The following is a 14,017-nucleotide window of genomic DNA, read 5'->3' as shown; positions in this document are numbered from 1 at the left end:
AGGTTCTCAACATATGTTTCAAATTCAAAATATTTTTCAAATATTTTTTCCACTAATTTGTTCATTAAATGTATGAATTTTTATATATGTGTAGATATTTATTCATACATAAGCAACACTGTACCAGAAACAGTGTGTAATGACCATTCCAGTAGTGAATAGCTTCAGTGTTACATTTCTATCTTTAGCATATAAATTCTAAAGGAATATTCAATGACAAATTTTATGTCAATACATTCAAGTCTATTTGATAATTATCCAGTCTTCATTCTGACCACAATCATCACAAACCAAACATTTCTCCTGGTCCTTAATGACTCTATAATTTGAAAAAGCATTCCATTGAATGTTACCTGAGTAATGTCTGAGGAACATTGGTTTTCACAAATGGAATCGCTCCTTGTTTCTTTAGCACTTGAACTATTACACTGTCTTCACTTGCAGGTCGGTTCATGTATTTCCTAAGTCCATGAGTTGAATCATGACCCTGTATTGAAATAATTTTAGAGAAGGTTATTATTGTTAATCCATTGGGTTGTACAAAATTTTGACTAGCTAGCTTGTTGAAACCCAATTAAAATTTTAATTCTTGCCGTCTTGCAGGGAACATCTGAATTATCAGTAAACTACAATTCTCAGGTAGCCAAGAATAAACAAGGAAAGATTGAAATTAGAAACATGGACCTGGATTTTATGTCCACAAATTGGACATATCCTGTCCCCAACCCATGTAAACACTACATACAGAATCATAATGCTGTCACCGCAACATAATACCATCTCAGCAGTCTGTACAGTTACACTAAGCAAAATGCCCTGATGAATGCAAGGTGAAAAGCTTTGACAAAATATGTCTTTTCCAGCAAAGATTATTCACTGAAATCATAAGACAATTGGCAACTGTTTCAAGTGCTGGGAAAGGGGACATAGTAGGCAGATGCCTAGTAGGCATCATTAATCATTGCTTGTAGCATTCAGCGTCTGTTCTGTTCAGTTATTTTGTATGTTTGTGGGTTTTGAGTGGAGGTTTGTATTTCATGCTGTGGGGCAGTACCTGGTTCCTGGGGCATTTGTGAAGAAAGTGAAGTTCATGGGTAGCGTTCAGTCAGTTGGGAAAAGTTTTCCATTGTCGGGCAATTTTTAGCAAGTTGCGCCCGTAGGTGTGTAAGATTTTTGTAAAAATTTGTAGCTTGTGTTGTGGGTGATGTTGTCGACTTGCTGACTGAGCTGGTTGGTTGTCATACAGATGTTTCATCTCCACGCTAGGTAACATCATCAGTGAGGCCTCCAATGAAGCGGTGTTCTTCTACTCCGCTAGGAATTTTTATTGTCCAGTCTGTTATGGTGAGTTGTGCCATTTCCAGTTCTGTTCTGCTCCCTACGAATGCCTCAGGAACCAGGTACTGCCCTGCAGTGTGAAGTACAAACCTCCACTCAACAACCCACAGGCATACAAAATAGCTGAACAGAATGGACGCAGAATGCAATGAATAATGATTAATGATGCCCATAGCCGACGGGATGGGAAATTTCACGCCAAAAATCATGGTACCTAAACAGTACGGATCAGCAAAGGACCACAGCCCTAGAACAGGCTGTCAAATAATGCTCAGTGGTTAGCATTGCTGCCTCACAGTGCCAGGTACCCGGATTCCATCCCATCCTCAGACAACTGCCTGTGTGGATCATATACATTCTTCCCGTCTCTGTATGGGTTTCCTCCGGATGCTCCGGTTTCCTCCACAGTCCAAAGATACGCAGGCTAGGTAGATTGGTCATGCTGAATTGCCGATAGAGTCCAGGGGTGTGAAAATTAGGTGGAATTAGCCATGGGAAATGCAGGGTTACAAGGAAAACGGTAGGGAAATGGGTCTGGGTGGGATAATCTTCGTAGAGGTGGTGTGGACTTGTTGGGCTGAAGGGCCTGTTTCCACACTGTAGAGATCTATGAAACACAAAACCAAAACGAAGAAGAGCCACAAGCTATAGGAGAAACTTACTAAACTGCTCCACCACAAAGACAAAGACAACAACAAACAGGCCACGTGGATAAGAAACCTATCCATCAGATGGCTCACAGAAACTGAGACAGCTGTCTTATTAAGCAGACTGAACTATAAGCACAAAGATGCAAACAGAACGGACTTCATGGTTGCCCTGGAAACAACATTAAAAGACAACAGACTCATGGATGGAACACAACAAGCCATATGACAAACTATCATCCCCACTTTACACAGAAGGAATGAATGGGACACCCTGAACAAACAGCGAGAAAAGCACTAGATAAACTCAGGAAAGATAAGAACATCATAATCCCACCAGCAGATAAAGGCTGCACGACTGTCATTATGAAAAAAACAGTCTATGTTGAGAAAGCACAGGCACGCCCACAGATATGGTCTATAGGCCATCAAATAATGACATCATGGTGGGGCGGGCAATAAACATAGAAATAACTAATGCATGTAAAAATGGTACAACAATTATCATAGGGGATTTTAATCTACATATCGATTTGTCAAACCAGGTCAGTCATGGCAGCCTTGAGGAAGGGTTCATAGAATGCATCCGCGATAATTTCTTTGAACAATATGTAATGGAATCTATGAGGGAGCAAGCTATCCTAGATCTAGTCCTGTGTAATGAGACAGGAATAATTAATGACCTCACAGTTAGGGATCCTCTCGGAAGGAGCGATCACAGTATGGTCAAAATTAAAATACAGACAGAGCAGGACAAGGTTAAATCCAGTACCCATGTCCTGTGCTTAAACAAAGGGGACTATGAAGGAATGAGGGTGGAGTTAGTTATGGTAGAATGGGAGCAAAAACTTTATGGTGGGTCAATTGAGGAACAGTGGAGGACTTTCAAAACAATTTTTCACAGTGCTCAGCAGAAGTATATTCCAGTGATAAGGAAGAACTGTAGGAAAAGAGAGAACCAGCCATGGATGCCTAGGGAAATAAAGGAAAGTATCAGATTGAAAAAAAAACACATACAGAAAAGCAAAGCGTATTGGGAACCTAGTAGACTGGGAAATCTTTAAAGGCCAACGGAAAGCCACAAAACAAGTTATAAAGAAAAGTAAGATAGATTGAGAGTAAACTAGCTCAGAATATAAAAACAGGCAGCAAAAGTTTCTATAAATATGTAAATTGTAAGAATGGCAAAGGTAAACATTGGTCCTTTAGAGGATTAGAAGGCCAATTTAATAACTGGGAATGAGGAAATAGTCAAGATATTTAACAGTTATTTCATGTTGGTCTTCACAGTGGAAGACACAAATAACATGCTGAAAACTAATGCCAAGAAGATTATGGCAGGTGAGGACCTAGAAACCATCATTATCACTAAGGAGGCAGTGCTGGGCAAGCTAATGGGGCTAAAGGTAGACAAGTCTCCTGGCCCTGATGAAATGCATCCCAAGGTACTAAAAGAGACGATGGGGGAAAATAGCAAATGCACTAGTAATTATTTACCAAAATTCACTGGACTGTGGGATGGTTCCTGCAGATTGGAAAACAGCCAATGTAACACCACTGTTTGAAAAAGGAAGTAGACAAAAAGCAGGTAACTATAGGCCAGTCAGCTTAATGTCAGTAGTGGGGAAAATGCTTGAGTCTATCATTAAGGAAGAAATAGCAAGACATCTGGATGTAAACTGTCTCATTGGGAACACGCAGCATGGGTTTGTGAAGGGAAGGTCATGTTTAACCAGTTTGATGGAATTCTTTGAACACATTACTTGCATGGTGGACAATGGGGAACCTGTGGATGTGGTGTATCTGAATTTCCAGAAGGCATTTGACAAGGTGCCACACCAAAGGCTGCTACATAAGATGAAGTTGCACAGTATTACAGGTAATGTATTGGCATGGATAGAGGATTGGTTGACCAGTGGAGTGCAAAGAGTAGGGCTACATGGGTGTTTTTCTGGTTGGCGGTCAGTGGCTAGTGGTGTGCCTCAGGGATCAGTGTTGGGACCGCAATTGTTTACAATTTACATGGATGATTTGGAGTTGGGGACTAAGCGTGGTATGTCAAAATTTGCAGATGACACTAAGGTGAGTGGTAGAGCAAAGTGTGCAGAAGACTCTGAAAGTCTACAGAGGGATATAGATAGTCTAAGTGAGTGGGCAAATGTCTGCCAAATGGAGTACAATGTTGATAAGTGTGATGTCATTCATTTTGGTAGGATTAACTGCAAAATGGGCTATGTTTTAAATGGCAAAAAATTGCAGCAAGGTGCTGTGCAGAGGGACTTGGGTGTCCCCTTGAGCATGAATCGCTAAATGTAGGATTGCAGGCGCAGCAGGTAATTAAAAAGGCAAATGGAATTTTGTCTGCCATTGCTTGAGGGATGGAATTTAAAAACAGGGAGGCTGTGCTGCAGCTGTATAGGGTCCTGGTGAGGCTATACCTGGAGTACTGTGTGCAGTTTTGGCCTCCTTACTCGAGAAGAGATATACTAGCACTTGTGGGGGGTGCAGAGGAGATTCATTCGGTTGATTCCAGAGTTGACAGGGTTGGATTATGAGGAGAGACTGGAGTAGACTGAGCTTATACTCCTACACTGACCAAATCCTCGACTTCCACAGCAACCACCTCAATGTCCGCAAAAAAAAACTGTATTAGGACACTATTTAAATGGGCCACCACTCACTGAAACATGCCAGAACTACATAGGAAAGAGGAAGGACATCTATAAAAAATTTTCACTATGAATGGATATCCCTACAACTTCATCCACAAGTGCCTGCTAAATAGACGACAAGAGGACACAGTACACCCTAACGTACTGGTCACACTGCCCTACATCGAGAACATATCAGAACTAGACTCCTACAACCACTAGGAATCATGACAGCACACAAGCCCACAGCCGCTCTAAGATAAACACTCACAGAGATTAAAGACCCCATTCCCACAACGTGCAGAACCAATGTAGTTTACAAAATACCATGCAATGGCTGACACGAGCATCACGTCGGATACACAGGAAGGAAACTATCCATCAGAGTACATGAACATCAGCTCGTAGCAAACAGCACAATGAACTCCCCTTAATATCGATACACTCAGACAATGAAGGCCATCAGTTTTTTTGGGACCAGATAACCATAGTAGCCCAAGCCAAACAGAGACATTCACGGGAATTCCTAGAGGCATGGTTCTCCATCCATAATGCAATCAACAAACATATAGAATTGGACCCTATATACAAACTCATACAAATCAAAACTGAAAGTGACACTACTCACCATAACAGACCAGACAGTGAACATTCCATGTGGAGTAGAACAACATCGCTTCATCGGAGGCCTCACTGATGATGTTACCGAGCATGGTGACGAAACGTCTGAACGAAATCAAGCTCCCTCGGCAAGCAACCCACAATCGAGCTACATATCTTTGCAAAAACCTTGACTGTAGTGTCCCATGTGCTGTTGACCAACCCACCATGAAAAAGAAGAAAAAATCCAATAGAAAAGGAAAATAAAGCAAAAGAAAAGAGTAGAAGCAAGAGTAAAGCCAAGAAGGAAAGCAGATGGGAGCAAATGGGCCCATAGCAAGAGACCAAATGGAGCTCTGTTACTCTGCCACCATCTACTGGACAATTCCAGTACTTCAAAGCTGTGCCATCTCTCCTCTGTGGATAAAGACCACTTGTCCAAGATGACAGAGTGACTAGAGCCAAAAATGATACATCAAAAGATGATGAGTAGTCAATGCTTTTGAGATGGAAAAGTGTGGCAATGAATAGAAAAATATAAGGACAGCTTCCTTAAACTGTAAATTGAATTGAAATAAATATGGAACCTGCTCTCTTCAATTCTTCAATCTGCTTAAGTGTTGCAATGTAAAACACACAAGCAAGCATCTTCAAAGTCCAAAGAACTTACAATGCACAATATTTAATGCACTTTCCAAAAAAATTCTGTACCTTGTAGTTAATGTTTTCTTTGATGCTGATGGGAATGCCATACAGTAGTCCTTTCTTTACATTATGCAAATCTGCAAGTTGTGTTTGACATTCAGGTAGAAAGTCTATGATGCAGTTGAACTTTTTTGTGGCCTCCAAAGCCTTCAAAACAATGAATAGAAAAGCACAACACAATCACAGCAATTGCCGTAATTACTCTAACTTATTACACATTCAAAACCTACGAGAATGATTTTCCTATTTTCTGCAAGGCATTGTGAGTGGCCTCAAATATCTTCAGAATCCTTCCACAGGCCACACATTATTCCCACTCTTTTTTGCTGTCCAAATTGGTATTGGAAAGAACGGAGAATGTATCCAAGTTTCAGGAAAACATTGACATTCCTGCATTGCGTAGCAACTCATCTCTAACCTTTCCAACCTTCAGTACTGGGATTTGCAAGACTATAATTAATGAATTTCGGAGTCTGTGCTGAATGATTAACTCATATCAATGAGAAGATGTTATCAGAATGGACAAACAGCAGATGGTTTGTTGGAGGAAAAATGTACAGAGTTTGGGGACCCAGCCTTCTTAAGAAAAATGCGGTATGCCACCAGCAATTGCTCATTGTGTTGGATAGTACGCAAGGAGTTACCAATCATCAAGGAATGGAAGAAGAGTCCATGAGCATGTTGTGTGGGGTCCTGATGTCTGGCATCAATACTCCACAGTTAAACATGGAATATGTGTGAACCTCAGTGAACAATGAATTTGGGCTATGCTGGTGAAAGTTAGCAATATGGAAAATCACAATAGAAACTTTCAAGAATACTCATCCTGGAGCTAAGGGTTCCACAGTCTCCCTTGTCTTGAGAAACCTAGGAAACTAAATCAATTTGATCAGTTGGGCTGTCCTACAAGCTGTTACCCCCCAGATCAGAACGGTGCTGAGAGGCAGATCAATATATGGGTGTCACGCAATGGAAATACAGCATACCCTTTTCTCAGAGAATGACAGCACTTTCATATCTTGGCTACTGCTCAGCCAATGACCAGAATTATGCCAGAAATGCTATTCAGCCAAACAGCGCCAGCAACTGTCAAAATGCTGAAACCCGTAGTTGAACTTTCTCAAACTAAAATGTTCGAGTCTGCAGCTGACAAAGACCCTTATGTGAGCCTCAGTGGTTTTCCTCCTCTCGCTCTAATGTCAACGGGTAAGGACCTCATAGAAGTAGTTCAACAAGCAGGAAATCATTTCAGGAAGGCATTCTGTGCCCAGACCTGGGTAATAATTAGCTGGTAGGCATTTATGTAAGCCAGTGCAATGATAAATGTTTTCAGGAAATATTTGCCTGCAGACATTCACTGTTTATACTACACAAGCAGTTTGTGAGTTTTGGAGGAGGACTGCTTTTGTCCTGGAAACTATATGCCTAGTCACCATCAGCACTTTCTAATAGACCAGGGGAACCTAATGGCAGAGGGGAGAAAATTCATAATGAGTGTGATTAGGAAACATTTCTACATGCAAAAGGTGTTCCAAAAGTTTGGAACTCTCTTTTACAAGTGACAATTGATAACATGAGACCAATTGTTAATTTCAAAACCGAGAGGATAGGTAGATTGTTGTTAACAGATGGTGTTAAGAATATGGGGTGAATGGATCTACGGAGTTCGGTCACAGATCAGCCACAATCGCAATGAATGACTGAGCAGGCAGTAAGCATAAATTGTCTACTCCTGCTCTATTCCCTGATTTAAGACTCAACTTTTCTCTTACCTTCTCTAGATAAGTATGCAGCACGTAACTTGGAGATACATCCCCTTTGTTTATCAGTTTACAGAGATCTGGAAGTGAGAAAAAGACGGCAGAATCGATTTTTGTTTCACTGGTTTCCTAGGGGAAGAGAATATAGTCTTGGTTATATTGTAAACAAAATTGTGGCCAGTTATAAATTGATCAACTGGGCTGCTGTGACATTCAGATTCAGGAACAAAATATACCATAAGAGCATAAATGAGGCATGAGAAAATGGAATGCAAAATGAAAGAATACAAAGAGAAGTCAGAAGTTTTAGATCTGACACAACACCAAATCTAATTCTAACCCTCTACTTATTACTTTAACATTTCCTCAAAATTCAAACAACTCAGAAGGGGGAATCAGAGGATGATTCAATCCAGGATATTGTACTCCTCCTGCTCTCCATAACTATGATAAATCACTGTGATAGGAATTATAGACACTAGCACTCAGCCTGTCTGTATTCCCTGCCTCCATCACCTCTTGAAGTGGTGTAGGCCAAGGGGAAGGTCAGCAGTAGAGAAGCAGGAGGCCAGGGGCTAGCTACAAGTTTTTGCAGAACATTACCATTTTCCCTTCTCTCACTCCAGCTGGACGCACAGAATCAAACAACAAACTATTTTATGAAACTCATTGTGCCATTCTTTCTACTATAAATGAATTGTGAATTTTCCTTGTCAGTAACCCACTTTAGCTTCCCATGCTATTTTCCCACACTATGTGTATGTAAGCAGGAAACAAAGGAAGAAGAAGTATTTAAGATGCACCAAACTCTGATCAAATCACTTTCTGTCACTCACTTTGACACCCACACATACCAGCCTGGAGAATAACTGTATGTTACAATAAAGTACAGTACTGTGTTAACAACAGAGATATTGTGAAAAGGTATTCAACACATTTAGCGATTTCCAGACTACATTGTGTCAGAATAAACCAACAGTTTCACTAATCTTCCTTAGAAGAGAGGATCCGCCCACCATACCCAGCCCATAAAACATTTACCCCTTAAATCTCTTTTAAATCATTCCCCTCTCACCTTAAACCTATGCCCTCTGGTTTTGGACTCACGTACTGTGGGGAAAAGGCTGGCTATTCACCCTATCCATGCCCCTCATGATTTTATAAGCCTCTATAACGTCATGCCTCAGTCTTCAACACTCCAGGGAAAGTAGCCCCAGTCTATTCAACCATCTTCAGAAATGGTTAATAAGATATTAATTGGCAGAAAAAAAGACTTGGAAAGAGGTCACAGCAGCCATTAAACATGGGCAAGTAATGGGGTCTTCCCCAGAATTCTATGTTTCTAAAGAACAAAAACAGCTTCCACTCAGGAAAATTTATCATTACGTGTATCAGATGAACGCAATGTAGTCACGGACTTGAAAATCATATTAGAATGTAAGACCTTGTGTATTTTATGACTTCAGTGCAAAACATGCTGGAGAGTGGACAGAAATTGGAAGCAATACCATGATTTGGGCAATTGTTTGGAGGGATGTTGGTGGACACGGACAACAAACTATCCTTTTTATAAAATCTAACCCTTTTCCAACAAACCTAACCCTTTTTCCATCAGGGTGCAGTCCTAAATAACATTAGGCACTCAATTTCAATGAAGAGAATAGCAGAGGCAGAAATGTCAGCAATTCTGCCAGATAATTCCATCTCTCTAGACTTGGTTCTTTTTTATTATATCACCAGATGAAAGTTGGAGGAAAAGAAAATGCAAGAATTGTATAATTCAACATTCCAGATTAGTCAAGAATCCAAACAAATAGGCCCAATCCAAAATTCATCCACAGTACTTCAATGGTTTTGCAATCACTGCATTTATAGAAAGAGCCACTCTTCAATCAGACCATTTGAGAGTTTTGTCCGTGAAAAGGCTGGATGAATTGTGAGCTTTTAAAAAAATATATAAACATATAGAGGCTGCACGCAATATCATAGAATGTTTTATTTACAGAGGATGAGCCAGAATCTGGGAATTCCCATACTTACCATTTGTTTAACCTGAATCATAGCCTTTTCCATTTTCTGGAATGCTGCTTCCCTTCTCAAGCGAGCTTTTGCTACCAAACGATAATAGTTCCTGGTTTCCAGCCATCTCATCAGTTTCATGTACAGGACTGTGCATATTATAACGACAGAGATGAGCTCCAGGGGAATAATATTATTTGGATGCTAGGACGTCATAGCAAGGGCAACGGTTAATCTTACTGCAACTTCCAAGCAAGCAGGCATTCTCATTATTCTACATCAATAATAGACAGCTACAATAATAAAATCATAAGAGGAGTCAGGGCTATTTTGAAAAGAACCACTCAGTGAAAATGATTGGAACACTTATAGAGGATCAGTATGGCCATTTTTTAGCCATTGTTTACATTTTTAGTTCTCACTTCATGTTTGTCTATGCCAGTTCACCCAACAAGATGAGCAAGTGACAACTGCAAGTATTTTAATTGGCATAATTGACAATTACTATATTTCAGTTCAGCTTGACTATTTACAATTTAAAGTTATTTGTGTTTAATGCTTTAATTTATTACAAAAATATTTAAAACTTATGTTAACAAACTAGACCTAATCAAAAATATGAAAAGATTACTGTTCCACTGATCACAAAAATGAATTTTTAACATTGGCCTTTAAATTCAACAATTGCTACTATCAATGCATCTATAAGTAGCTCTACAAAAGATATTGGATGCAAATACTGGCACCATCTTATTAATGAATTTAATATGAGTACACCCACAATGCTATTAGGGAGGAAATTCTAGGATTTTGATCCACTGACAGTGAAAGGACAATGACATATTTCCAATTTAGGATGAATGGCTTAGAGGGGAATTTAAAGGTGATGGTGTATTTGCTGTCCCTGTCTGTCTAGATGGTAGTAGTCATGGGCATGGGAGTTGCTGTCCAAGGAGCTCTGGTGCTCTTCTGCAATTCAACTTGTAGATGGTGCACATTGCTGCTATTGAGCTGTGAACGTGGATAGAAATGATATTTGTGGATGTGGTGCCAATCACACGAGCTGCTTAGCCCACGATGGTGTCAGACTTCTAGTGTGTTGTTGAAGCTGCAGCCATCCAGGAAAGTGGGAAATACTCCATTACACTCCTGGCTGGTACCTTGTAGATAGTAGAGAGGCTTTATTGAGGAGGTATTCACCGCAGTATTCCGAGCCTCTGACCTACTTTTGTAGCCAACATTCCTTTATGGTGAATCCAGTTGAGTTTCTGGTCAAAGATAACCCGAAGGATGTTGATAGTGGGGGATTTAGTGATGGTAACACCATTGAATGTCAAGGGGCGGTGGTTAGATTGTCTCTTATTGGAGATTGACATTGCGTGGTATTTACATTACATGAATGTTACTTGCCATTTGTCAGCCCAAGTCTGGATATTGTCCAGATCCTGCTGCATTTCAACACAAACTGCTTCTGCATCTGAAGAGCCATGAATGATGCTGAACATTGTGCAATCATCGGCGAACATCCCCACTTCTGACCTTATGATGGCGGGAAGGTCATTGAGAGAGATAGGGAGTGGTTAGTGACCATGGGAATTTTGGTGGTCTGAAGTGTACTTGTTCCCACTTGAGGAGTATGACAGGTAAGGAAGATAAACTTAGAGCTTGGGTTAATACATGTCATTATGATGCTTAGTAATTACAAGGACTTGGTTGAGTGAGGGACTGGTAGTGTAACGTTCTGGGCTTTAGATGTTTCAAGCCAGATAGAAAGGGATGTAAAGGAGGTGGTGGAGCTGTGTTACCGAATAAGGAGAATATCACAGCTGCACTGAGAGAGGATACCTTGGAGGGGTCATCCAGCAAGGTCATTGGTTAGGGTTCAGGAATAGGAAGAGCAGTTGAAGATGGTTAGGCCTAGGACACTACCTTGAGGAACTCCTGCAGAGATGACTACGAGCTGAGATGACTGACCTCCAACAACCACCACCATCTTCCAATGTGTCAGGTATGTCTCCAACCTGCAGAGAGTTTGCCTCGAAATCCATTGATTCCAGTTTTGCTGGGGCTCCTTGATGTGACACTCAGTTGAAAATGCCCATGATGCCTAGTGCTTTTACTCTGACCTCACCTCTGGAATTCTGCTCTTTTGTCCATGTTTGAACCAAGGCTGTAATGAAGCCAGGAGCTGGGTGGCTGGACGTCACTGAGCAGGTTATTGCTGAGCAGGTGCTGCTTAATAGCACTGTTAATGACACCTTCCATCACTTTACTGATGATCGAGAGTAGACTGATGGGGCGGGGATTGACTGAGTTGGATTTGTCCTACTTTTGTGTACAGGACATACGTGGGTAACCTTTCACATCATCAGCGTTGTAGCTGTACTGGACTGCACTGGGGATCAATTACTTTAGTTAGATGAATAGCTGGTGTGTGATGCAAAGTGATGCCAACACCACATGTTCAATTCCTGCACTGGCTAAGTTACCATGAAGGTCCTGTCTTCTCAACCTTAGTCCATTCTTGAGGAGTGGTGATCCTCAGGTTAAACTTAACCACTGCTTGTCTCTTTCTCATTAGAGAGCAGCACTATAGTTCTTTGGGACTATGGTCACTTTACCTAGTTGTGCTGGAATAGCTTGTCTAGGGTACAGCAAGTTCTAGAGTACAAGTCTTCAGTATGATTGCTGAAATCAATCAGAACAACTGAAAAATCACAACTGTGAGCAGGAATGGGGCATTCTCAAAGGTAGGGCTAGCAGCCAGATGTCAGCGGTACATATGGTACCAATGACAAAGGCAGGAAGAGTGACAAAGGTTGTTTAGGGAGTTAGGTAGAAAGTTGAAAAACAAGACCTCTAAGCTTGTAATTATAGGATTATTCCCTGTGCCACATTCCAGTGAGGCTAGGAATAGGAAGATAACATAGTTAAATATGCATCTACACAACTGGGAGAGGAGGGATGGCTTCCGATTTGTGGATCTTTGGAAAATCTTCCAGGGCAGGAGAAACCAGTATAAGGAGTGTTGCACCCACATTGGAGGACATCAATATTTTGGCGGGCAGGTTTGCTAGCGTCATCCGGGAAGGTTTAAACTAATGGAGCAAGAAGGTAGGAACCAGAGCAGTAGCCCAGCAAGAAAATTGACCATGGAGAAGTTAGAAACTAAGGCCAGTAATGCTAAGAGGAAGAACCAATAGGGAGAGGTTAATGACCATGGGGATTTTGGTGGTCTGAAGTGTACTTGTTCCCACTCGAGGAGTATGACAGGTAAGGAAGATAAACTTAGAGCTTGGGTTAATACATGTCATTATGATGCTTAGTAATTACAAGGACTTGGTTGAGTGAGGGACTGGTAGCGTGACGTTCTGGGCTTTAGATGTTTCAAGCAAGATAGAAAGGGATGTAAAGGAGGTGGTGGAGCTGTGTTACCGAATAAGGAGAATATCACAGCTGCACTGAGAGAGGATACCTTGGAGGGGTCATCCAGCAAGGTCATTGGTTAGCGCTCAGGAATAGGAAGAGAGCAATCACTATGATGGCCTCCCAACAGCTAATGGGAAATCAATGAACAGATATGTGAACAGATATTGGAAAATGTGAAAACAACAGGGTTGTAGTGTTGGCTGATTTTAACTTCCCTACATAGACTGGGACTCCCTTAGTGCCAGGGGCTTGGATGAGGTAGGAATTTGTTAGGGGCTTCCAGGACAGTTTTTTGAAACAATATGTTAAGAATCTAACTGGGGAGTGTGCTATACCAGACCTAGTATTGGGGAATGAAGCCAGCAAAGTAATCAAAATTTCAGTAGGGGAGCATTTTGGGAAGAGTGATGATAATTCTGTAAGTTTTAAATTACTTCTGGGTAAGGATAAGAATAGCCCTCAGGTAAAAGTACTAAATTGGAGAAAAGCTAACTGTAACAATATTAGATAACAAGGTGTGGAGCTGGATGAACACAGCAGGCCAAGCAGCATCAGAGGAGCAGGAAAGCTGACATTTCGGACCTAGACACTTTGAAGGGTCTAGGCCTGAAACTTCAGCCTTCCTGCTCCTCTAATGCTGCTTGGCCTGCTGGGTTCGTCCAGCTCTACACCTTGTTGTGTCAGATTCTCCAGCATCTGCAATTCCTACTATCTCTGTAACAATATTAAACAGGAACTGGGGAATACAGATTGAAAATGGTTGTTTGGGGATAAATCCACATTTGTCATTTGGGAATTTTTTTAAAGGTTGGTTAATTAGATTTCAGGACCAGCATGTTCCTGCAAAAATGAAGGAGAAAGGACAGCA

The 14,017-nt window shown here is 41.1% G+C and overlaps 1 protein-coding gene across 1 annotated transcript in view; it reads right to left on the bottom strand.

Moving 5' to 3' along the window:
• The window catches only part of LOC125456333 (vitamin D3 hydroxylase-associated protein), a 57,676-nt gene extending 47,815 nt beyond the window's left edge, over positions 1-9,861 (bottom strand). The window contains exons 1-4 of the mRNA XM_048539367.2: positions 9,742-9,861; positions 7,714-7,830; positions 5,948-6,088; positions 354-487 (exon numbers count right to left, since the gene is read on the bottom strand). Of these exons, the coding sequence (XP_048395324.2) occupies positions 354-487; positions 5,948-6,088; positions 7,714-7,830; positions 9,742-9,861 (512 nt within the window). The remainder of the gene's footprint in view (positions 1-353; positions 488-5,947; positions 6,089-7,713; positions 7,831-9,741) is intronic.
• Positions 9,862-14,017: the final 4,156 nt, after the last annotated feature.

Source organism: Stegostoma tigrinum, chromosome 8, assembly GCF_030684315.1.
Source record: "Stegostoma tigrinum isolate sSteTig4 chromosome 8, sSteTig4.hap1, whole genome shotgun sequence".
Lineage (NCBI taxonomy): Eukaryota > Metazoa > Chordata > Chondrichthyes > Orectolobiformes > Stegostomatidae > Stegostoma > Stegostoma tigrinum.
This window is presented reverse-complemented; position numbering and strand designations above follow the sequence as displayed.